The 26,287-nt window shown below is 41.6% G+C and overlaps 2 protein-coding genes across 9 annotated transcripts in view; one reads left to right on the top strand and one right to left on the bottom strand.

Annotated features, from left to right (window-relative positions):
• sytl2 (synaptotagmin like 2) overlaps window positions 1–12,613 on the top strand; it is a 62,060-nt gene extending 49,447 nt beyond the window's left edge. For 6 of the 8 annotated variants that reach the window (XM_018091183.2, XM_018091182.2, XM_012956803.3 and 3 more), the window contains 8 exons: window positions 1,803–1,922; window positions 4,099–4,268; window positions 6,069–6,171; window positions 7,344–7,505; window positions 8,307–8,385; window positions 8,631–8,730; window positions 9,539–9,744; window positions 11,743–12,602. In XM_018091183.2, the coding sequence (XP_017946672.2) occupies window positions 1,803–1,922; window positions 4,099–4,268; window positions 6,069–6,171; window positions 7,344–7,505; window positions 8,307–8,385; window positions 8,631–8,730; window positions 9,539–9,744; window positions 11,743–11,888 (1,086 nt within the window). In that variant the 3' untranslated portion in view covers window positions 11,889–12,602. 8 annotated transcript variants of the gene reach the window in all.
• A 3,474-nt stretch (window positions 12,614–16,087) lies between these two features.
• Window positions 16,088–26,262, bottom strand: LOC116408608 (sarcoplasmic reticulum histidine-rich calcium-binding protein-like). The gene is made up of 7 exons (XM_031896239.1): window positions 25,622–26,262; window positions 24,620–24,814; window positions 23,573–23,734; window positions 19,134–20,693; window positions 18,403–18,486; window positions 17,869–18,033; window positions 16,088–17,119 (listed from the first exon to the last, which is right to left on the bottom strand). The coding sequence occupies exons 1-7, from the start codon at window positions 25,657–25,659 to the stop codon at window positions 16,645–16,647; spliced, it is 2,679 nt and encodes an 892-aa protein (XP_031752099.1). The 5' UTR covers window positions 25,660–26,262; the 3' UTR covers window positions 16,088–16,644.
• Between the last annotated feature and the right edge of the window lie 25 nt (window positions 26,263–26,287).

Below are 26,287 nucleotides of genomic sequence, written 5' to 3'. Positions count from 1 at the left end.
TATTATTACAGAGAAAAGGGAATCATTTAACCATTAAATAAACCCAATAGGGCTGTTCTGCCCCCAATAAGGGGTAATTATATCTTAGCTGGGATCAAGTACAGGTACTGTTTTATTATTACAGAGAAAAGGGAATCATTTAACCATTAAATAAACCCAATAGGGCTGTTCTGCCCCCAATAAGGGGTAATTATATCTTAGTTGGGATCAAGTACAGGTACTGTTTTATTATTACAGAGAAAAGGGAATCATTTAACCATTAAATAAACCCAATAGGACTGTTCTGCCCCCAATAAGGGGTAATTATATCTTAGCTGGGATCAAGTACAGGTACTGTTTTATTATTACAGAGAAAAGGGAATCATTTAACCATTAAATAAACCCAATAGGGCTGTTCTGCCCCCAATAAGGGGTAATTATATCTTAGTTGGGATCAAGTACAGGTACTGTTTTATTATTATAGAGAAAAGGGAATCATTTTTTAAAATGTGAATTATTTGATTAAAATGGAGTCTGTGGGAGATGGCCTTTCCATAATTCGGAACTTTCTGGATAATGGGTTTCCGGATAAGGGGTCCGATGCATGTATATACATCTGGGTGACTCCTGGAATATCCAGGACTTCTCTATACTCTTATTTTACATTGCTGCTAGGGACAATATAGGAGGAAAAAATCCTGAAGTACCTACACAGGTGTTCCTAATGTTTGTGTTTTGCCATTCGTTAGTGCTGCTAATTGAGCTTCCTCTTCCCCATAGAGTAATAATCTAAATTAGGTGCCGATAGGTACAGAGAGGCTACATGGGAGGCGGGGGGGGGGACGTACAGCAATCATTACTAAGAGTTACACCAAAGTCTGCCCCCAGGATAAGGTGGAACTTATTGGCTACGTTACCAGTTACTATAGGTCTGTGTTTCCTAAACTTCTTCTCAGGGAATGATCTTCACCCCCCAAAATATTGCCTTGAAACCACTTATGGACCTCATTTGCGTCTGTTGGAAGCGGCTTCCCATGATTAGAGGGAATCATGGAGACCCATATTTGAGTTCCAACCAAAAGGTTCAGAATCGGTGCAATAGCGTTCTGTTATTCCAGTTTGTGATTCTGATACGATCAAACCTTCCCTCCCACCCTGTTGGCGTTCAGTGTAGAATGTATATTAACATCGCTGTTAGTGGCTAAAAACTACTAAAATGTAACCCGATTTTGCTTTATATTTTTAACATTGTTTTACTGATATATCTCAATAACCAGTGTCTAAAATATTATTAGTAAATGTGATAAAGGAACTAATGGAAACCATAACTGTAATATATTTCAATGTCCCGTACAGCCACTGGGCCCCCCCAGCTATGAACCTATATTTACCTTTCCTATGAGCCTTTTATAGGGAAAATACCCCTATTCATAAGCAGGGATGCCTTGAATGTAAAGGGCCCAACCTTTCCATAAACAGGTAAACCCTACCCTTTAAAGGGCTGGCTATCTGCTATAGCAATTTCAAGGCTATTCTAAATAAAGCCTTAGATAGTTACAGACTGATGCTAGCCAATGCAAGTCTAAGACCAGTTACTATCTCTACCTATGGTGTCCACCAACAGGGTATTTGGGACACCTTCAGTTTAGCTAAACTACTACTCCCTGCAACCACTGGGGATGCTGGGAATGTGAGTCAAACAGCAGCTAGAGGGGCTCAGGGGCCTATGTCTGTTCTAAAATGTACCAGCGTAATGATTTTACCGCCATTTCAATGTATCACTTGTGTATTAACATGCCGTGTATATGTATAATGTCTTGTAGACTGATGGCAGAGAGACAGATTCAGCATCAGAAAGCAGTTTTCAGCTTGGCAGACACAAGAAGAGCCCCAGTTCTCTAACCAATCTTAGCGGCTCCTCTGGCATGGCCTCCTTATCTTCTGTATGTACACCTTTAACTACCGTTAACACCCTGCTTCCACTAACCCTGTCCATGTGTACTTGGTATTGTTGTAGCTAACCTTGGATGTGTTATATCCGTGGTCTCCAACCTTTTTTGCACCATGGACCCAGGTTTAAGCAAGACAATTTTTCAGAGGACCATGGGGTGGTGGGTATAGACCTGAGCTTATTTCCCTGCAACTAGATGCGCCCAGTTCCCATGCTCTTCTTACTCCCACCTAAGTGTTGACATCCCTTGACTCTTAATATGGAGCTTAAAGGTGCCCATACACGGGCCGATTGTAGCTGCTGAGATGGGTCCCTTAGACCGATTCAGCAGCTTATAGGCCTGTGTAGGGGCAGAAATGAGGGGCCTGCCCGACCGATATCTGGCCTGAAATTGGGCAGATATCGATCGGGCTGGTTAAAATATTCAGTTGGATCGGGGACCGCATCGGCTCGTTGATACGGTACCCGAACCAACTGCCCTATTGCGCCAATATAAATCGATCTTTTGCCAAACGATCGAATTAGCCTACATGTTCCCTGATATCACCCACCCGTAGGTGGGGATATCGGGTGAAGATCCGCTTGCTTGGCAATCTCATCTTAATGTGTATGGGGACCTTTATTTACTTTGGTCCTTTTCGCAATCAGTAGAAAGTTCCCTGGGCTTCGCATATCTGTTGTCATGGAGTGTGGATCACAGGTAATTGGGACCAGAGGAGGCCCAGTTCAGCACCCACGGCCCGGCACTGGTCCCCGGGCCGGTGGTTGGGGACCCCTGTGTTATATGAACGTGCCAAAATGCCTTTTTTCCTTTTTTAACTGAACTGTTAAACCAAAAAACCTTGTGGTTTGATGAAGGCCAACTGTAGCATTGTGTGTCCATCTGTTCCTAGTTTACTTACCCAACCTTGGCTGGGAGGGGTTTCTAGCTATTCCCTTGTTTCAGAGAATAGATAGGAAGTCCTTGGGATCCCAACTGTTTTGGAAATTGCCATCTGTCAGGTTTTAGACAAGGGTGCAGCTAAAAGCTAATGGACCAAAATTGTTGATGTGGCGCCCATTCCATCTCCATTAGATGGAGAAGGTTTCCTGCATTGGGCAATTTTAAGAGGATTGTGCACAGAGTGGACATACAAGTGGCCAAGGGGGACAGAATGCTTCTTTCAGTAGGGCCACTCTCTGGTACAAGGGAGCCCATGGTAAAAAATCTCAATGGTGGCCCCCCACAGCCTCAGGAAACTTGGGACAGAATGAACCATAAGCACTTAAACTTAAATTATAATGAGGAAGACATTGCAAAAATGGTTTGCACTTACTGAAGTAGATGTGAGGTCCAAGTGCGCCACCCTGGATCGACAGCCAAAAATATACCAGCTTTTTGTTAGAAAAATCTCTAAAAACAGAAAATAAATGTAAACATTTATGTTGTAGAGCTCTGCCAATTCTAAGGGATGCTTTATTCAAAATTCCTACCGGATAAAGTTCTGATGATGGGCCTCTTGTCCCGGTGGGCTATGGGTAAATGCCCCTTTTGCCCATTTAAGGGGCCTATGTAGATGATCTAGAGTAGGTAATCCTGTGCCCTGCTTGTTGTAGAACTATAGAAGTAACTATCTCTTCAGCCTGCTAAACTGGCTGGATGCTAGAAGCTAAAATTTTTCCAAACTCTGAAGAAGAACCATTGGTTTCTCCAGTCTCCTCTGGACAATCTGCTGTGGGTTAACCTTGTATTCTGCCCATGAGCCATATTAGGCTGGGGGGGGGGAGTATAAATACTGAGTGGCTTCAATAGTGGCCTGCAGACTCCCTGTATGAATGTAACTGGCTACAAATGCGACAACTGTAACATTCTCTAATGCAGGCTGTATCTCTTTGGTGAAGAACGGCCATCTCTTGGTGTTCTGTGCCACAATAACTTGGTGCAGGACATCAGCAGTGACTATCTCTACCAATATGTCTCCCCACCCGCTGCTACCAGGACAGAGTGCTTTCCCCGTGCCCCATAGCCTACATGGCTCTAAAACAGATTCTACCCCAGACTATGACATACTCTACTGGGTCATGTTCCACCTGTTTTTCTTGGCTAGGAAGGCTGGACATACAGCCTATAGGATACCTGCATTATTCCTCGTTTAACTCGAGCATTGCCATTCCTGCCTTTTAATTAGGTTAGTGGAAGCGTCATGAGCATCTACAGTGGAGATTTCGGCAATGTGGACATCAAGGGTAACATCCAGTTTGCTTTAGATTACGCCGATAACCTGCAGGAGTTTCAGGTCTTTGTCAGCCAGTGCAAAGATTTGGCTGCGGCGGACGTTAAGAAACAGCGATCGGACCCGTAAGTACCTGAGGCCAAAGGTTAGGGGCCCTCCCTTGCACTTTGTACCCGGCACTGTTCCCTTACCGCTTGGTTCTATTGTTTCTCAAAAGAGTAATGATACATGTGGTACCCTGTATGAAATGATTTAATTTCTTAAGTAATTGTAAGTCAATGTTTACAGTATCAAGAGTTTTTGCCCACAATTATGTAACTTAAATGGGTTGTTCACCTTTGAAGATAACTTTGCAATTGGTCTTCATTGTTTATTTTTTATAGTTTTTGAATTATTTGCCTTCTACATCTATCCAGCTTTCAATTGGAGGTCACTGACAGCAGCTAAAAAAAAGCTGTGAGCTTAATATTTTATTATCGTTACTTTTTATTTCGTATCTTTCTGTTCAGTCCCTCCTCCTATTCATATTCTAGTCTCTAATTCGGACCACTGTCTTGTTTCTAAGGTAAACAAGACCCTAGCAAACAAAAACAAGAGGTCCTCTGCACTCATCAATTTATTAAAAACATTAAGTCATGTTGTTCATTTAGCTATGAAATAACAGGGATTGTTTGTCCATACATTGCAATATATTCAAGCTGACCAACTGCGTCCCACTCACCCCTGGTCTGGCCTGTACTACACTCACTCACCCCTGGTCTGGCCAGTCCTACACTCACTCACCCCCGGTTTGGCCTGTCCTACACTCGCTCACCCCCGGTTTGGCCTGTCCTACACTCGCTCACCCCCGGTTTGGCCTGTCCTACACTCACTCACCCCCGGTTTGGCCTGTCCTACACTCGCTCACCCCCGGTTTGGCCTGTCCTACACTCACTCACCCCCGGTTTGGCCTGTCCTACACTCGCTCACCCCCGGTTTGGCCTGTCCTACACTTGCTCACCCCCGGTCTGGCCTGTCCTACACTCGCTCACCCCCGGTTTGGCCTGTCCTACACTCGCTCACCCCCGGTTTGGCCTGTCCTACACTTGCTCACCCCCGGTTTGGCCTGTCCTACACTTGCTCACCCCCGGTCTGGCCTGTCCTACACTCGCTCACCCCCGGTCTGGCCTGTCCTACACTCGCTCACCCCCGGTCTGGCCAGTCCTACACTCGCTCACCCCCGGTCTGGCCAGTCCTACACTCGCTCACCCCCGGTCTGGCCAGTCCTACACTCGCTCACCCCCGGTCTGGCCAGTCCTACACTCGCTCACCCCCGGTCTGGCCAGTCCTCCACTCACTGCTTCCTGGGAATATTTACTCTAAACATCTTTGGAAATAGCAGATTATCACTTGAATATAATCCCAACATGACCACAACTGTGGGTTGTTGCTCTGGTTCCATACTTTCCACCATCAGTGTCAGACTGGCCTACCTGGGTACCAGGAAAACTCCCGATGGGCCCTCCTGCTTCTTACCATTTAGCCTTTTTCATATTCAGTCCCTATTTCTGTATGGGAACCAAGAGGCTGAATAGATATAATAATAATAGAGTATGTAAAGAAAAAAGACCAGGAGAAGAGGAGATTGAATGAGGAAAAACTGTTTGGAGAGTGGGCCCATGGTCTGAGGTTTCCTGGTGGGCCCCTGGCATCCCAGCCTGACACTGTCCGCCATGTCCAATCAGAATCCTATCCATTCATTGATTGCATTTTTGGTCTCATATGGGCTAACAAAAGAGTTTAGCTCAAACTGACCTGATTTAATATCTCCCCCTATAGGCCAAGTCTTAGGTTTAGATGCCTGCACATAATATACATACAGTATATATAGACATGTATTTACTTTTATTATCCTTTTATTAATACTCTGTATCGCTCATTTTTAGCTATGTGAAAGCCTATCTACTTCCAGAAAAGGCAAAAATGGGAAAGAGAAAAACGGGAGTCAAGAAGAAGACTTTGAATCCTGTCTACAATGATGTTCTAAGGGTACAAAACAGATTCTAAAATCTCTCTCAATCGAATACACAGAATACAGCAGTGATAACCACTGAACTACATCCTTATAATACACACTCCAAAATATATCAATTTGTCACGCCTGTATATTTTAATTTTTGTAAATTATGAGAATATCGGACTTTGCCTTGGCATTCCCAGCCCTGTATTCAGCCTTTGACATTGTACCTTTATATTGGGCTCTAATATCCTTATACTTTCTTCCAATAGGGGGGTACATTTCTCTCTCTCTCTCTCTCTCTCTCTCTCTCTCTCTCTCTCTCTCTCTCTCTCTCTCTCAGGGCAGAATAATCCGAGTACACAAAATACTGAAGGGGCACCAACTTATTAGTAGGGAAAAATGAATAACAAATGAATGAACATCTACAAGAATATTTTGATGAGGGAATAGAAATATGAATTAGGTTTCTGGCACAATGCTACATGAAGGTGTGATCCAGTGCTGTGACTGCCATGTTGCTCCAAGCCAGTGATCCCCAACCAGTGGCTCTGGGGCAACATGTTGCTCACCAACCCTTTGATGTTGCTCCTTGTGGCCTCAAAGTAGGTGCCATTTTTACATTTCTGGCTTGGAGACAAGTTTTGGAAGCACAAAGACACCGTTTTACCCCAAGCAGAGCCTCCTGCCGGCCAGCAGTCACATGGGGCTACCAAATAGCCAATCACAGCCCTTATTTGGCACCCCCAAGGAACTTTTCATGCTTGTGTGGCTCCCCAACACTTTTTACATCTGAGTGTGGCTCGCGAGTAATAAAGGTTGGGGATCCCTGCCTCACAACAATGTCACAACACATCTCAACAACTGGGAGAAGCACACACAATCTAAGGGCAAACACCCTACTGGGTTTATTACAAAAAGTTTTGTAGCACAAGCTTTTGGTTTTGCTTTTGTTACACCTGAGGAAGGACGTTATACCCCCCCCCCCCCCCAAATGATCTGCCATCGATCTTTGCCATACATGCAGTAGGCCTTTTGCCCACAAATTGCCTGTGCTTCCCGTAGGTTCTGATGGAGGCACACAAACACAACACTACCACTTCTGCTCTTCAGTAGGTTTCAGTAGCTTGGGAGCAGTATGGACTGGAAGCACAACTGAACCTCATCTCTTGCAATTTTTTTTTCTTTGTTTTCTCTGTTGTAGTATAAAATCAGCAAGAACGCTCTCTTGAGTCAAACGCTAAACCTCTCGGTCTGGCACCATGACGTCCTGGGGCGCAACAGTTTTCTAGGAGAAGTGGATGTTAACTTGGCATCTTGGGACTGGAGTAATAAGCAGATGAACTGGTACCCACTGCAGCCTCGGGTAAGCGCCTCAAACACCGCCCTCCCAAAAACAGATTCTTAGTAGCCTCTTAGCACTACTCACATCTCCTTTTTGTGTGGTGAAGCCATCTTGAAAGAGGCTTCACTGGTTTGTCAATTCAGATTTGACCCCTACTGAAGGCAACACAATTTCATAAAGAAGGGAATAAAAAAAAATATGGTTTCCCCTCTACAGTTTGCTGCTGAGCCCATCTTAGGTATGCCACCTAGTGGCTAAACACTAACAAAGGGGGAAGGGCTAATGGCATCAGGGGTGGGGCAGTAAAGCTAGGGGTGGGCATGATGACATCGGGGTCAGACATGATGTGGTCAGATGGTTTATGATCCCGGGGCGGAGTTACTGCATTACTTAGACGCAATTGGCTGCATTTCTGTTCATCTTTCAGAATGTTTTGAACTGGCCAGCCCTTTGGAAAAGTGGGATGTCCAGTTAAAAACCAGATGGTTGGAAGCCCTAGTTCTGTCTATATTCCGCCTGTCCAATCCTATAATTACAAGCATGGGATCTGTTATACTAGATATCCCTAAAGCTCTGAAATTTGCTTTTATCTTTCTGTAATAATTAGAAATAAATTCTACTTGATAACTAAGCCACGTTGAGATTATTTTTGGGTTTCACAAGGCTGAAAACCACAGTTGAGACCCGAACAGAACTAAGATAAACTGTTCGGGTCAAAACCAAACTGGTGGCAAGCCCAACCCAACCTCATAGCTGTTATTTTTCAAAAAATGACGTTCAGCCTGCTAATTTCCCTTTTCTTTGACCCAATCCCACCTATAGACACCCGCTGCTGGAATTGGGCTGGAAAACAGAGGGGAGATGAAATTAGCTCTGAAATATGTCCCAGAAGCCTTCACGGGTATGTACAAGCCTCAGACTTGCCAAGATAACCATTCTGGACATCCCGGTCATGTTTGCCCCTCCCACCACTTAATTATTCATAAACTTGCTGTTTTTTTTGCTATTCTTTGCAACAGTCTTGTTGGCAGGTAAGAAACGTTATAATGAACATTTGCCCTCTTCGTTACTACTCAGTTGGGCATTGCATGCAGTGAGGCCTGTCGAGCAGAAGTGTGATGGTGGGACATGTGTTTTATGTTGCAGGTGCTAAGAATGCTGGGACGGGCGAGGTGCATATATGGCTAAAGGAATGCACTAATCTCCCCATGCTTAGAGGAAACAAAATAAACTCCTTTATCAAATGGTAAATCAAATTCGTATTGCTGTTTATACTGGTTAGACCCCAACATATGGCAACTGGCCTAGGGATTGTGTTCTTTTCCTTTACTGGCATTTCCCCAGCAGGGCCATCACCAGGGGTAGTCAGGGTCTCCGTATACCTTCAGAACATCCAGATTTGTGGGTCTACAAAGGGTGGGCTTGTTTGGGCCAGGCTGGGCTTGGTCCATTTAGACTTTTAAATCTTTTTATTTATGTTTTTTTAATTGGGGCCCCATTCTAATTAGTTGGCAGGTCCCAGGGACATGTAGGAGAAGTAGACCCTATGATTTTGGGATTCAGGGCGTAGAGGAGGGATCCATTGGGGCATTAACTGATAAGCATTTTCAATATATGAAGAATGTCATTTCCAAATTTTTAAAGGGCCCTAAAATCATTACTCCCCCTAGAGCAGTGGTTCTCAACCTTCCTAATGCCGCAACCCTTTAATACAGTTCCTCATGTTGTGGTGACCCCCCAACCATAAAATTATTCCTAAGACCATCGGAAATATGAGTTTTCCGTCTTAGGCGACCCCTGTGAAAGGGTTGTTCGACCCCCAAAGGGGTCGCTACCCACAGGTTGAGAACCGCTGCCCTATAGGGGCTGGACAAGATAGTGGGGTAGTAAAGACTTATCAGAAATCATGACTCCCCATGCTACATGGTGGGCAGGCTTCATTCTATAACACCATAGACATGGCTATTAGATCTGATGTGGGACCTACCATTGACCTTAGCCCTACAGAGCTCCTCCCATGCTGATAATCTTTATGTCACTATTTTCTTCCGCAGTACGATCCTTCCTGATACAAGTAGAAAAAGCCGCCAGAAAACACGGGCGGTAGACAAGACCCCGAATCCCTATTTCAACCACACCATGGTTTATGATGGGTTCAGGAAAGAAGATCTAAAAGAAGCTTGTGTGGAACTTACAGTCTGGGACCACAACAAACTGACCAATCACTTTTTGGGAGGCTTAAGGATAGGCTTAGGCACAGGTAATTTTTTACATGGAAATAATGAAATAAAAGGGAAATATGTGTTCTAGACTTTTCTTTCATGAATTTCTCAGAACACAGATTTATATAAAAAGCCACTGGCCGCCTTCGAAGGCTATGGCAAAGTGACCTCCTGTTCTTTCCTACGGAGTCTTAACAATGTAGATAATAACTGTGGTTGGTCCTTTATTGGCCCTCTTGCAACACTGGGGCGCTTTCCATGGCAGTCTGTTACTATAAGATCCACTAGTTTGGCCAGATATTGGGGGGGGGGGGTTCCCATACAAGGGCACATAAGCTGCTCAATTGCTGGGACAACCTTTACATTTTAGTAGCCCTTTAACATAAGCTACACCAGGGCAAACGTTATGGCTCAGGGGCTAACAGATGGGCCAGGCCAGCATTAAGCTGTCTCTGCTCGTCATGCCTATGATTAAGTGCCCATGCGCACGAAACGCGTTAGGCATTTTAAAAGGAAATGAATAAAAGCTAATGTTTTAGATACCTTGGCCGTTCAGTGTGCTGATTGAAGCAGTTTTCGTTTTTGGTCTCTGCTCGTCAGTCCAAGTCTCGCGTGATGAGACTTGCGGAGTCAGCGGGCCAGATTAAAAAGACCAAAGGCCGGACGTGGCCCGTGGGCTGTAGTTTGCCCACCCCTGAGCTACACACTTGTGAGGATGGCACCGTACAGCTAAATAATTGGGAGCTTACTGTTAGGGGGCTACCAACAAGTCCCCATTGGGTTCTAGACCAAAATCAGAGGAACCGGGCACTCCAGTTTACGAATAATGTCAAATCTTTTATTTCACATAAAGCATAGGCAAAAACTAATTTCTTTGTTGGCTTAGGCTTTATGTGGCATAAAAAAATTGACTTATTTTATAAACTGGAGTTCCCTGTTCCTATAATTTTGGTCTTTAACATAAGGCATGAAAATTGTGTATCATATAGAAAAATTATGGTTGAAAATGATGTTCAATGATTTAACCAATCACTGGCAGGAATTGGGTTCCCAATGCCAACCTTGTGTAAGTGTGAGTTCCTATAGTCCCTAACATCTGCTTGCCCTAAGCCCCTGTGCTACAGTTTTGTATCATAATCCTGTATCTGGCCTTTAGCAGGTCAAGCCTAAATCTGGCTGATCCGTTTATTTGGCAAATTCACCAAACAAGAGAATCCTTGACAACCAACAGACTGGGCCAAATCAAGATGGCCCAAGATGGCCACGAAAGGGCCTCCTGATGGCCCCATACATGGGCCAATAAGCTTCTATTGCCCCATATATAGACACCAAATTATTAAAGATCTCCATCGGTAACAATGTACCTATTAATGCAGCCCATAGGTAACAATATACCTATTTGTACAGGTATGGGATCCCTTATCCGGAAACCCGTTATCCAGAAAGCCAGTCTCCCATAGACTCCATTTTAATTAAATCAAAATTTTAAAACTGATTTCCTTTTTCTCTGTAATAATAAAACAGTACCTGTACTTGATCCCAACTAAGATATAATTACCCCTTATTGGGGCAGAACAGCCCTATTGGGTTTATTTAATGGTTAAATGATTCCATTTTCTCTGTAATAATAAAACAGTACCTGTACTTGACCCCAACTAAGATATAATTACCCCTTATTGGGGGCAGAACAATCCTATTGGGTTTAATGTTTTATGGATTTTTTTAGTAGACTTAAGGTATGGAGATCCAAATTACAGAAATACCCCTTATCCGGAATACCCGGAATACAGGTCCTATACCTTTATTTGAACCAGTTAAACATAAAACCACAATAGCACTTTGCTAATCCTGTGAGTGTGGTTCCTGGGGAAATATATTTAGATGACTGGGCCTTGTAATTAGGGGATCCTGAGAAATTTGGTTTCAGTTCCCATATGGTCAGATCTGCACTGTAACATGGAATTAGTTGGGATCTCGTGAATATTTGAGAACTGTTGAGTTTGGGTTGTGCATGATCCATTGTATTTCTCTTTAAGGTAAGAGCTATGGAACCCCGGTGGATTGGATGGACTCCAATGCGGCCGAAGCAACCACGTGGGAGAAAATGATCACCTCCCCGGATACATGGGTGGAAGCCATACTGCCGCTCAGGATGCTAAAGATGGCTAAAATGGCCAAATAATTGGCAGCAGCTTCTCTTTCCAGGCGTTCATAGGCTATATTAGTACTATTATCGCTAATCTACCCAATATCTATGGTTATTTGTAAAATATTCAATCTAAACGGCAGCGGTATAATGCTGCTCTACACAGACCTCTTCTGAGCACTCTCTCTCTTATGCATTTAATGTATTTGTGATATTAATGGGATTCCAACTGAGTATTCTAGTAATCACTATGTTTGTCACAGGGGAAATAGGCTGATTAGTAATAGATGTATGATTTTAGTAAATGCATATTCTATCAAAGGCGACTTTCCTCCAGAAAACCCAAACACGCTGCTATTATAATGTTCTGGCACTCCTACGGTTCTATGCACTCCTATCAAGAACAAAACAACGGACCCTCCTGCTGCCTGCTGGCCCTACCACGTCTTGGGGCCCACGGACTTTACAATAAAGTGTATAGTATTGGTAAATATGACTTGCTAAGAAATACTTTACGTTTACATATCGGCATGACCGGGCCGCTCGCTTTTGCGGATGCCGAGCGGCCGAGAACGCTTTTTTTTATTTTTCACGGATTTGATATGCAAAGCGAAAAGCCTTTCACTCGATGAATATATATGTATAATGGCTCCACGGGCGCTGTATAAAGATAAATGTTAATAAGGTTTAAATCATTTTAAAATAAAATGTAAATAAATGTTAATTATACAAATAAATTGATTACTTCTATAAAAAAAAAATGTGTGTTTGTGGTATAATGAAGTGGTTACTAAGTGGGTATGCACCCGACTATTGTACAATGTCAAGTGAAAAAACAAACTTTGGTTCAGAGCCCCCACCTACCTGAAGATCATTGGGGGACAGGGCCCCTATTAAAGGTAAAGACAGGTTTAAGTTTGTTGAGCAATCTTCCTCCTCTGTAGGAGGCCGCCTTCTTCTCCTCCTCCATTCTTCTTCATCCTTCTCTGGAGGCAGCGGGGGAAGCAGCAGCAGAAACTTCTTTGTCCTACTCCAATGATAGTTTATGCCAATTCCATATATAATACCCCAGAACCCACAGCAGGATAAATACAGTGCCAATTCCATGTATAATACCCCAGAACCCACAGCGGGATAAATACAGTGCCAATTCCATGTATAATACCCCAGAACCCACAGCAGGATAAATACAGTGCCAATTCCATGTATAATACCCCAGAACCCACAGCAGATAAATACAGTGCCAATTCCATATATAATCCCCCAGAACCCACAGCAGGATAAATACAGTGCCAATTCCATGTATAATACCCCAGAACCCACAGCAGGATAAATACAGTGCCAATTCCATGTATAATACCCCAGAACCCACAGCAGGATAAATACAGTGCCAATTCCCTGTATAATACCCCAGAACCCACAGCAGGATAAATACAGTGCCAATTCCATGTATAATACCCCAGAACCCACGGCAGGATAAATACAGTGCCAATTCCATGTATAATACCCCAGAACACACAGCAGGATAAATACAGTGCCAATTCCATGTATAATACCCCAGAACACACAGCAGGATAAATACAGTGCCAATTCCATGTATAATACCCCAGAACACACAGCAGGATAAATACAGCGCCAATTCCATGTATAATACCCCAGAACCCACAGCAGGATAAATACAGCGCCAATTCCATGTATAATACCCCAGCACCCACAGCAGGATAAATACAGTGCCAATTCCATGTATAATACCCCAGAACCCACAGCAGGATAAATACAGTGCCAATTCCATGTATAATACCCCAGAACCCACAGCGGGATAAATACAGTGCCAATTCCATGTATAATACCCCAGAACCCACAGCGGGATAAATACAGTGCCAATTCCATGTATAATACCCCAGCACCCACAGCAGGATAAATACAGTGCCAATTCCATGTATAATACCCCAGAACCCACGGCAGGATAAATACAGTGCCAATTCCATGTATAATACCCCAGAACCCACGGCAGGATAAATACAGTGCCAATTCCATGTATAATACCCCAGAACCCACAGCAGGATAAATACAGTGCCAATTCCATGTATAATGCCCCAGAACCCAGAACAATCAGCATCCATATTTGATTTAACTCATGGAATCAGTACTATTTAGCATAGGGAGAATAATCCACAGAATTCCTAAAGAAGAACTAAAGGTATATTCAGTGGGGGGTTCCAAATAGCTTAGGCTATTTACCTGATAGCCTGGACTATTTCTGTTGAAGCTCCTCGTCGACATCTTCTTCAGCCTTTTCCTTTTTCTCTTTTTGTTCCAGGCCAGGCAGGCACACGCGGAACACAGTGAAAATCCGGCTGTTGCACATGTGGCTGCCCAGGCCCGGACACAAGAGGGGAGCAAGAATAAAAAGACAATGGCCAATGAGCTCCTACAGAAATACCCTGGCCCAGTGCAGCACTGATGTAACTATAGAGGAAGCCGACCCTTTGGGAGGAGGTCCAGGGAACATTTGGACCCGGACTGTGGGGTGTGATTCCTCTATAGCTGTATATGGTGATAGGAATCCTCCCTCCCCAGCCACTCCCCAAAATTTAATCAAAACCCATTTAACAGACCCAATGCGTTTTGGCCCTTAGGGGCTTGTGTCAGAAAAACATGCAAAGGAAATTGAAAATGCAGGCCCATGTACCCCTGATGAAGGTCCCTAAGGCCCAAAAAGCGTTGGGTTTTGATGAAATTTTGTATTTTTCTTAAGGAGTGCCCTATTGCTTGTATTCTTTGTGTAATAATATGGAGATGTCCAGGTAGTCGCCTTAAAATTTGTGTCTTTTGATCTCCTATGTGCCGCCAGGGAGCTGGGGAAGCAGGGGGTGGGGAGTTCTGGGTAGGAATTGCTATAAACCAGGCCTTTTGTGGGAGAGCCCAGTGTGGTCACGTTACGGCCCAGATTTCTGCTAAATGGATCTCCGCCTGGAGTATCACATGAGCAATTAAAATCACTTGGGGGGGCCTAAAATTTTGTCCCCCAGTGATTCTACCTTTAGTTCTCCTTTAATAGCAATGGTTGGTCTTACAACTGAATCCTTATCACTGGCAAGCTGGGAGAATCTCCTATTCTTCAGGGCAATGACACAAGGGGAGATTTGTCACCCTCGTTGGAAATTAGTGACAAATCTCCCCGAAAACGCCTAGCCCTTTGCTAACAGTGTAATCCCTTCAAGTAAGTGACATTACTCGGCTGAATCACGGGGGAAATGTCTGCACTCACATTCTCTCGCAATGAAGCCGAATCCCTGTGAGTAATGTCATTCACTTGCGCCGTTTACAGTGTAAGCAAAACTCCTCGTGTGTCATTTCCCTGACTCTCCTCATAGCACCCAGTAGGATCACACCCATTATTAGGGATGCACCAATCCGAATCCAGCCTTTTTTTGATGCTCACAAAGCACATTTTAGTGACAGTGAATAGGTTCCGCATACCCTTACAATTACAATTGTTCCTGGGTCCCCCTGCAGTGGAACCAGGGTCGGACTGGGCAGCCGGTAGACCGGGAAAAATCCCGGTGGCTGTCGGCGGCCCAGACCCGACCCTTGCTGGTGCTCCACCTGCCCGACCGTTCCTCCCCTGATGCGTTTAATTCATATGCGCTCAGGGGAGGACGTTGGGTGGGGGACCCTGCTGCAGGGCCCACGGGGCACCCCCCAGTCCGACCCTGGGTGGAACACAGATCCAGTTCTGGATTGGGCTGTTCACATTAAGGTGAATGCAAGCGCTGAATGCAGGGGGACGTGGGAACAAACACCTGTGTCAAAAGGGCCCCTAAGACTGTTAGGGAGTTATATAATAAAAGGCATTACGTTTGCCTAGGAGCAGTAACCCATAGCAACCTATCATCAGGTAGAGTTTATTGGTCACCTGTTTAAAAGCAATCACCTTATTGGTTGGTATGGGTTACTGCTACTGGGCAAATTTATTACATATGGGGGTTATTCTCTGTTGTTGCCAATGAAAATATCATATTTCATTGGCAAATATAAATTCAAGTAACGTTTCCCCATAATTAGTCTGTTTATTTACAATTTCTTAGAAGGTAAAGGAGAATATTAATGTGTTGCTCTTCTAGGGATGTTCTAGGTAAGTTTTCTGTCCCCGAACATACTCCACAAGTTTATTGTACCGTCCCTAGTGATCAATGTAAATCTATTAATTAAACAAATTTATTTGTGCCAAATTATATTTTGAGTTAAAAACTTTTATTTATAACATCACAAAAGCATAAAACTATGAATCAAATGTTCATGTGTTTATACTGTTGCTGACGGCAGGTAGCCAAGGTTTCTGGATGTCTTCTTTTTTGACATAGCTAGTGGTCCACTGGGCCCTCCTCCTCAACCCTAATTCCCAGGGCCAATAGATAATGAAACTAAGTAGTTAACCTTGACTTATAGTCTCTGCTCTCTTGGAATCCGGTTTGCTTGGCTTCTTCCAGATTGAAACTACTTTTCAAAAGTCCATAACTTGGCCCATAGGCCTTGGTGCAATATCTGGGCCTGGGCCCTCCTCCTCAACCCTATTTCCCATGGCCAACAGATAAGTAATCCAAACTTTTAATCTTGTCGTATTGTCTCCAGTATCGTGATGTCTGTTTTTCTTGGATACTTGAAGATAATAACTTATTCTTGAATTAGTGGGATAACTGACTGCAAAATGTGGGCCTGGGCCCTCCTCCACAACCCTAAATCCCAGGCTCATGCAGCTTTACTATTTTCTTGAAATGATTTGACTGCTTTATGCCGCTGTCTCTGCGACTGTCGTGCCGAATGATTGAGCACATTGCTCGCACATCTTAAAGCACTTTATGCATAACTTGACTGTCGCCTTGGAGCAATGATAGCATTGCTTCACTCTCTTAGTCAAGTGGAACTTCTTCCAGCAGATCTTACACAGTTTGTAAGTCTTTTTTGCGCCTGCCTTGCACTGTTTGTACATCTTTTTCACGTGAACGTGTTTCCAGCAGGACTTGCACAGTTTGTACGCCCTTTTGGCGCCTGCCACTAAATGCATCTTCTTGCAGAGGTGGTAGCCTTTCTTCCCCGCTGCTTTGCTCATTTTCCATGCCTTCTTCATGTTTCCTTTGGTGCAGCCAATTGCATGTCTTACTGTTTTAGTTTTCTTACCCCACTCCATCTTTTTACAGACATGCATTACTTTTACTAGGACTTTCTTGAGTTTCTTCAAATATTTTACTTTCCCCTTCAGAAATCTGCAAAAATAACAAAGAATAGTGAAAACATGTGCAATGACTTCCTTGTTTAAACACTGCAGCAATGTATCTGAATGAAGCCATTTCTATGCCAATATCATACATTAATTATCTGAGATATGTGACATGAAGGGTTCACAGTTATCGCTGTGTTTCTTACAGTACAGGGCAGTACAGTATATTCGGGCAGTCATCCCTTCTATTTGCCATTAAACCCATTGTTTCCTGAGTATTATGGGGAAAGACTCCCAGGAATTATGGCATATCAGCTCTTACATATCATACAAATAAAAATCCAATAAAAAAGTGACAGTAATAAGCTACATTGTATTTTACATTCATCAAAAATTCTTCATTAGAAAATCAGAAAACACTGGGCCCAACAGAATTACTAAAGGCAACAAACCTTAATAATAGTCCTAACAAGTGACATATTACATGCACGTTCTGTAGGAGTGAGCTAGGGTACATTTTGCCTTGGAATTCCCTAAGTATTTTAAACTATATATAAACTTCATGGTGACTTGTTACCTTTCAATTTTAACTTTTTATGCCCAAGGCAATATAAAGATGGTTGAGTCATCACAATTTTAATTTAAAATCTAATCAGATCTGCCAAATTCAGTAAATGATTGCATGGGAAGATACAGTCAACTCAAACCAACCAAATGGGAACAACCGTTGATATTGTAATTATTCTACTCTATGTTTGCAGTCTTATTAGAATGAATTAGGAATTACGAACGTACTTGTATACTTTCGGCGTCTTCATAACACATCTTCCAACGCACTTTCCAATAGTAAACAACGCCTTGCAGGAAGCACCCAAGGTGGCGCCCAAATCCACATCGGAGTCCGGAGAGTCGGGCTCCGAATAAGAACTTGAAGAACTTTCTCTGTGGTGGGCATGGTGCCTGGAATGGAAATAGAAGATTAGACTTCAACATCATTACCCATATGGATTCCATATTTGCTCTACGGTTTTGTTGTTTTCAACTAAAATAGCATCATGCGCCAACGTAAATATGTCTTTCAAGCTGCCATAATATTCTATTTACGACAGACCACACAAAAATATTATAAATAATAATATTTTGCTTTCATGTTAAAGCCAATTGTGTTTGTAAGCTGATGTCTATAAGGTGCATGTGTGCAGCAACTCTATCTGTATAATGCCCGCTAAATTAAAAGCTTATAAATGCACGGGACGTTGGCAATTATGATTATGGTACGTATTATGTTAAATCCTTATAATGCAAAGCTATGGATGTTGTTTTACTTACGTAGTAATTCTTTTAAGCTTTTTCTTAGGCTTTTGTTTCTTTTTGACTGCCTTTTCCTTCTTATGATGGTCATCATGCTCAGCCCTGCACAAATAAACACAAGTATAAAGGGTTAATAAATAATTGTATTTAAAAGAAAAAATGAACAAAGTAGTGGGTACTAAGTCAAATTAATGGAATTGGGTGATGGAAAACATGTAAGATATTCTATGAAAAAAGATGAAACCTATGAAAATTGGGGTGCAATGGATGCAGCAAGAGAGCAACCCTGGAGACCAAACGTACAACACAGACAGCCCACACTTGCTGATTTATTCACAAACTAGTGTTGTATATAAAAGCATACAAAAATGAATTTGAGATATTTATGTTACATTTCTGCATTATGAGAACTTTTGTTTTTTTTCAAAAATCACAAGAGATTGACTAATAAGGGTGCCAGATGCCTTGGTCAAAAATTGGGCTCATATTTAGCAAAGAAAGAAATAGGAATTAGTGATGAGCCAATACTGTCTCGCTACAACATAAAATTCATGGAAAAATGAAGTAAAGGCAATGGGGATTGTTGCGGCGTCTTTCTTTTCATGGCCATTTTTTCTATTCAAAATACATTTTGGTCTATGAGTGTTTTTATGGGGCAAACTTTTTGCTGTGAAAATTTCACTTATCATTAATGAATACATTATAGAGCAATTACAATTCAAAAATCAGCTTCAAAGTTTGTTACTTACATTTTATGCTCATCATGATGCTTTTTCACTTCATGATGCTCGACCATGTGATGCTTTTTATGCTCATCATGGTCTACATCATGGTGCTTTTTCACATGATGATGGTCGGCCTTGTGGTGCTTTTCCTTTTCATCATGGTGCTTTTTCACTTCATGATGGTCGGCCTTGTGGTGCTTTTCCTTTTCATCATGGTGCTTTTTCACTTCATGATGGTCGGCCTTGTGGTGCTTTTCCTTTTCATCATGATGCTTTTTCACTTCATGATGCTCGACCATGTGATGCTTTTTATGCTCATCATGGTCTACATCATGGTGCTTTTTCACATCATGATGGTCGGCCTTGTGGTGCTTTTCCTTTTCATCATGGTGCTTTTTCACTTCATGATGGTCGGCCTTGTGGTGCTTTTCCTTTTCATCATGGTGCTTTCTCTCATCATGATGGTCGGCCTTGTGGTGCTTTTCCTTTTCATCATGATGCTTTTTCACTTCATGATGCTCGACCATGTGATGCTTTTTATGCTCATCATGGTCTACATCATGGTGCTTTTTCACATCATGATGTTCAGCCTTGTGGTCCTTTTCCTTTTCATCATGGTGCTTTTTCACATCATGATGCTCGGCCTTGTGGTGCTTTTCTTTTTCATCATGGTGCTTTTTCTCTTCATGATGGTCGGCCTTGTGGTGCTTTTCTTTTTCATCATGGTGCTTTTTCACATCATGATGCTCGGCCTTGTGGTCCTTTTCATCATGGTGCTTTTTCACATCATGATGCTCAACCATGTGATGCTTTTTATGCTCATCATGGTCGACATCATGGTGCTTTTTCGCTTCATGATGTTCGGCCTTGTGGTGCTTTTCTTTTTCATCATGGTGCTTTTTTTCTTCATGATGCTCGGCCTTGTCATGCTTTTTGTGTTCATCATGGTCGACATCATGGTGCTTTTTCACTTCATGATGCTCGGCCTTGTGATGCTTTTCCTTTTCATCATGGTCTACATCATGGTGCTTTTTCACTTCATGATGCTCGGCCTTGTGATGCTTTTCCTTTTCATCATGGTCTACATCATGGTGCTTTTTCACTTCATGATGCTCGGCCTTGTGATGCTTTTCCTTTTCATCATGGTCGACATCATGGTGCTTTTTCACTTCATGATGCTCGGCCTTGTGATGCTTTTCCTTTTCATCATGGTCGACATCATGGTGCTTTTTCACTTCATGATGCTCGGCCTTGTGATGCTTTTCCTTTTCATCATGGTCTACATCATGGTGCTTTTTCTCTTCATGATGGTCGACCATGTGATGCTTTTTATGCTCATCATGGTCCACATCATGGTGCTTTTTCTCTTCATGATGCTCGACCTTACCATGCTCTGCTTCATGGTGTCTTTTCTTTTCATCATGTACTTGATCATGTTTCTCGTCCACATGATCATCAACATGATCTTTTCTCTTGTGTTCATGCTCATCATGGTGGTGCTGTTCTGAATGATCATCCTTTTTCACATGGTCATGTGTTTTTAGATGATCGTGTTCCTCACCATGGAGCTTATGGTCTTCATGCCTACAAAAACAAATAAGACATTGTGGAAAAGCTCAGGAAACTCAGTTAAAGATTTATCAAAATTCTAAATTATGCTTTTTTTACATTTTGAGAAGGAAAAGTAAAAAAACACGAATGTGACTATACTCAAGAATATTCTTAAGAGAATAAATAAAAAATCCTTAAAAAGTCGCCAGAAAAACCCCGGCAAGTAAAAGCTAGTGAGGTTCAATAGAACTCAATAAGAATTGTCTCTAACACCACCTCCAACACTTTTTTCTCTTTTGATAAATCTGCCCCTATATCTTAAGACTAAGGGCCCGATTCACGAAAGTGCGATAAAAATTATCGCACGCTTTTTTGCGTTAAATAAGTCGCGATAATTAGCGCGCGATTCACCATAGTATTATCGTGTGCATTAAGTCGCCATTTTCGCATGCGGTATTTTTCGCGCTAGTTTTAATGCATGCGTTAATTTCCGCACTGAAAAGAATACGATCGCATGATTCACAAACACTTAGGCGCGCTAAATATCGCATTAGGCTATGCGAAAATTAACACCTGCTACAGGCAGGCGAAAAATTATAGAAAAGTGCAGTAAATGAGTTTTTTGCAATAAAATATGGACTTACAGTGTTATTTATTCAAGTATGTGTCTTTTTACTGAATTTTACTAAAGTCTTGGCATGTATGGAATTTCGCTACTAATATACAGTACTATAGCGGTGAATATTTTGTCACGATAATATACAGTACTATAGCGGTAAATATGTTGTCGCGATAATATACAGTACTATAGCGGTAAATATGTTGTCGCGATAATATACAGTACTATAGCGGTGAATATTTTGTCGCGATAAAATACAGTACTATAGCTGTGAATATTTTGTCGCGATAATATACAGTACTATAGCGGTGAATATTTTGTCACGATAATATACAGTACTATAGCGGTGAATATTTTGTCGCGATAATATACAGTACTATAGCGGTGAATATTTTGTCACGATAATATACAGTACTATAGCGGTAAATATGTTGTCGCGATAATATACAGTACTATAGCGGTGAATATGTTGTCGCGATAATATACAGTACTATAGCGGTGAATATGTTGTCGCGATAATATACAGTACTATAGCGGTGAATATTTTGTCACGATAATATACAGTACTATAGCGGTGAATATGTTGTCGCGATAATATACAGTACTATAGCGGTGAATATGTTGTTGCGATAATATACAGTACTATAGCGGTGAATATTTTGTCGCCATAATATACAGTACTATAGCGGTGAATATTTTGTTGCGATAATATACAGTACTATAGCGGTGAATATTTTGTCGCGATATTATACAGTACTATAGCGGTAAATCTTTAGTCGCCAAAATATACAGTACTATAGAGGTAAATCTTTAGTCGCCAAAATATACAGTACTATAGAGGTAAAACTTTAGTCGCACAAAATACATTACTAGGTATAATAATTATAGAAAAGTACAGTAAATGAGCTTTTGCCAATAAAATATGGACTTTGCAAGTATGTGTTTCCCCTAGAGTGACGCAGCCGCCAGTTTGCAGGGAAATGGTCATTTTTAATACAGTAATTTTACGAAAGTATTGGCGTGTATGGCTAACATGGCGTGCGTTCATTTGCGCGACTATTTATATGCGGCTACAAGTGATGAAATGTTTCGCCAGGCATGGATTTGCAGCGAATTTTTGGACGTGCGGCAAATTTTTCCGCGGCAAATTTTTTCATGCGTTTCGCAAAACAATCCGCCAATGGCAAAGCGCATAAAAAAATTCGCCATGCGAAAATTCCCCGCACGTCCAAAAATTGACACAGGCTTCAAAAAGTCGCGAGATTAAAAAGTCGCGACAAAGAAATCGCCAAAATATACCTAGAAATGTATTTTGTGTGACTAAATATTTACCGCTACACTACTGTATAATATTGCGACTAAAGATTTACCGCTACAGTACTGTATATTATCGCGACTAAATATTTAGCAAATTTAGCAGGATTTTAGCAAATCTTTGGAAAGATCCCCGAAACGGCAAAAATGTTGTGCGGGCAAAAAAATTGTTGCCCGCGACTATTATTTTTTGAAGCCTGTGTCAATTTTTGGACATGCGGGGAATTTTCGCGTGGCCAATTTTTTAATGTGTCTTGCCATTGGCGGATTGTTTTGCGAAACGCATGAAAAAATTAGCCGCGGAAAAATTCGCCGCACGTCCAAAAATTCGCTGCGAATCCATGCCTGGTGAAACATTTCATCACTTGTAGCCGCATATAAATAGTCGCACAAATGAACGCACGCCATGTTAGCCATACACGCCAATATATATTTTTATTGGTTTTTGGTTTTTTTTTTTGCAAATAAACATTTATACAGCACCTCTCTAGCACTCTGTGCTCTCCCAGGGCAAAATGTCGCCAGTTTTATGCTGCCGATTGTCGCGTGCGTAATGTCGCGACAATCAGCGCATGCGATAAATACCGCGCATGCTATTTATCGTGACAAAAATATCGCATGAAATACCGTACGTAAAATAGCGCAAATATACTTATAGTGAATCGTGCGAAAAGTCGCGAAAATTAAGACGCGATAAAAATTTTTTGTTATGCTTTATAAAATGAAATTTGTCGATTGAACGGGGTAAAAAGCTGTGTAAAATAAATAGAAGAGTTTGCCATTGTTTTACGTAAGTTCTGGCACAAGAAAATACATGTTAAGAAATGAAGCCGATCTTTACACAGCGACGCCTGCCGTTATATGGTGAATTTTGACACCGTTTTTTACACAGCATAATAAATCTGCCCCGTAATGTGTACGACAGTTTAGCTATTGGGTTCTGGGCTCTGACAGTTACAATAAGACTGAGCAAACTCACCTTGTGCCTTCTTTAGCCTTTGTGGCTTTCTGTGAATGGGAGGGTCCTGGTCCTTCTTCTTCTCGGTCGCTAGGCTCCTCCCCTTCAGAAGCCTCATCCCGGTCTGACTGATCTTCCTCAGTATCAGCTTGTTTTGTCTTAGCTGACTGCACAATCTTTTTACTGCAAAAACAAAAAAATAATTTACATTTTGTTTTATAAAATATCTATCATTTTTAGAGGGGTGATTACAGTACAACAAACTGCCAGCTGTATAATAAATATGTTTCAAAGCTGAAAGATTTAGGATGACACTGTGCGGTGCTTTATTAATCTTCAAGATTTCAATTGCTAAGAAACTCTTCTACCCTGGCAGCTAAGAACATTGGCTGATTTTAGTTGTTTTTAGTTGCCAAGTTAGTCAATCAAATTTTTATGATTCAAACTTGTATATATTGGAGGCTGTGATTTTTTTGGCCACCATTCACTTAAAAAGAGGCAAAAAAACTCATAGTCCTCTATATATTTGTATCTGAAATCTTTAACGCTAATTTTCAGATTTTATCAAACCGAGATCTTGAATATTTACAAATATGCACATTTGAGTTATGGACGGAAATGTTTCCCATACAGTGAAAGTTCATTGTAAAGTGAATATATAGTGAATATATAGTGTATATCAGGGAGCCCCAACCTTTCTTACTCGTGAGCCACAGTCAAATGTAAAAAGACTTGGGGAGCAACACAAGCACCATAAAAGTTCATGGAGGAGCCAAATAAGGGCTGTGATTGGCTATTATGGGCCTCTATGCACCCTATCAGCTTACAGGGGGCTTTATTTGGTAGGAAATCTTGTTTTTATTCAACCAAAACTTGCCCCCAAGTCAGGAATTCAAAAATAACTCCCTGGTTTGGGGGCACTGGGAGCAACATCCAAGGAGTTGGGAAGCAACATGTTACCCCCGAGCCTCTGGTTGGGGATCACTGGTGTATATATATAAATATATTAGAGAGTGGTGATAAATGTAATTAGGACTCTCGCCAATGTGTTAGAGCCCAACAACTCACCCTATGTATTTTGCAGCCTTTTTAGATGATTTAAAGACCTGTTTTAAGAGGTCTGGGCCTTCATCTATTTCTTCTTCCTCTGATTTTTCTTCTTCATAAGAGGAAGATTGAGCAGTCTCCTCAGATTCAGGAGTCCTGTCTGGGCTACTTTCCTCATCTGGCTCATCTGACTTCATAGCATCATCAAGCTTTTTCCTAAAAAAAAGATAAATAACAGATTTAAAAAAAAATACAAAAATTTGCACTTGTGAGCAGCCGTTCTAATAGCCAGCTGGGTGTATTAATGAACCAAAAACAATGCTGCCAGAAGCTGCTTATATTCATTTACATCTGGACTATGGACAGGAATATCTGTGACACTTTTAAGTCTAATTATAAAATTATTTTTGAAAGAGGAAATGAATCTGAGGCCAAAGTGACATTTAGGGGCACATTTACTAAAACTCAGGTTTTTTGGCCTTGAAAATCACATAAACTCGAGGTTGGATAGATTCGTATTAAACAATCAAGTTTCCCTTGAAACTGGGTGAAACAGAAAACAATGAGGGGATTCATTTTTCATTGAAAATATGTCAAGGACAGGCTGTCACCGACTATTCTATTGCTCAGCCACTCTGAGCCTCCATAGGATTCAATGGTACTCGAAAAAAAAGTGAACTAAACATTAATAAATCTCGAATTATGGGAGTTATTTTCAAAATTTTTCGAGAAACCATATCAGAAAAATCGAGTACTGGCACAAACCCATTTATAAATATCAAAAATATCTAGAAGTAAAAAAAATGACTTTTTCTCAAAATTGCTTAGTAAATGTGCCCCTAAGCCATTAAATCACATTACGCATTTGCTCTGCTCCACTTGCCTACAAGACGGAGCGGAGAGAAGCGGTTATAACGATATTAACCTGAGCTAATTAAGTAATGTGATTGTTTTGTTACAGACACCTGGGGGGTCAGCAATACAAACAAAGTCACATGACTAGTAAAGGCCAAGCAAACTCACTTGATGAATTTTGAAGTCTTTTTTGCTGCTGATTTCATGGCCCATTTTAAGAGGGATGGTTGTTCATCTGTTTCTTCCTCTTGCCCATCCCCCTCTGACTCAGAAGAATCATCCGACTCAGCAGTCTCTTCTGATATATCGGAGACGTCTGAGTCTTCTGAATCTTCCGACGCCGATACACGAAGCTTTTTTCTAAAAAAAGAAAAAAAAAGTATTATAATTCTGTCATTTTAAGTTTGGGAGAAACCATGATAATAGGAACCCGGGTGTATCCGAGTATTACACAATATGCTGCTAGACTCTCATAAGTCTTATATTCTGTCATATTATAAAAATTTATTTTGGAGACAGTGAAAGTTTAGTCAGAACAATATTTTTATATAGATAATTAATTTGAAATAATAAAGTTTACACGTCTGGCAGATAATAATTATTAAAGTAATAAGGTCTCCATTGTGCCAGACGGGGCTCGGGGCTCAGGCAATTGAAAGGAAGATCAGTTAAAAACTCACGCTTTGTGTTTTTTAGCCTTTTTCTTCTTTAATTTCTTAGGAGGTTCCTCTTCTTCTTCTTCCTCCTCAAGCTGCTCTTCCTCCTCTAGTTCAGCAGACTCGTCACTTTCGACAACTTTCTTAAGCTTTTTCCTATAAAACAAAAGGATATATT

The sequence above is a fragment of the Xenopus tropicalis genome, chromosome 2, assembly GCF_000004195.4.
Source record: "Xenopus tropicalis strain Nigerian chromosome 2, UCB_Xtro_10.0, whole genome shotgun sequence".
In the NCBI taxonomy this organism is placed as follows: domain Eukaryota; kingdom Metazoa; phylum Chordata; class Amphibia; order Anura; family Pipidae; genus Xenopus; species Xenopus tropicalis.
This window is presented reverse-complemented; position numbering and strand designations above follow the sequence as displayed.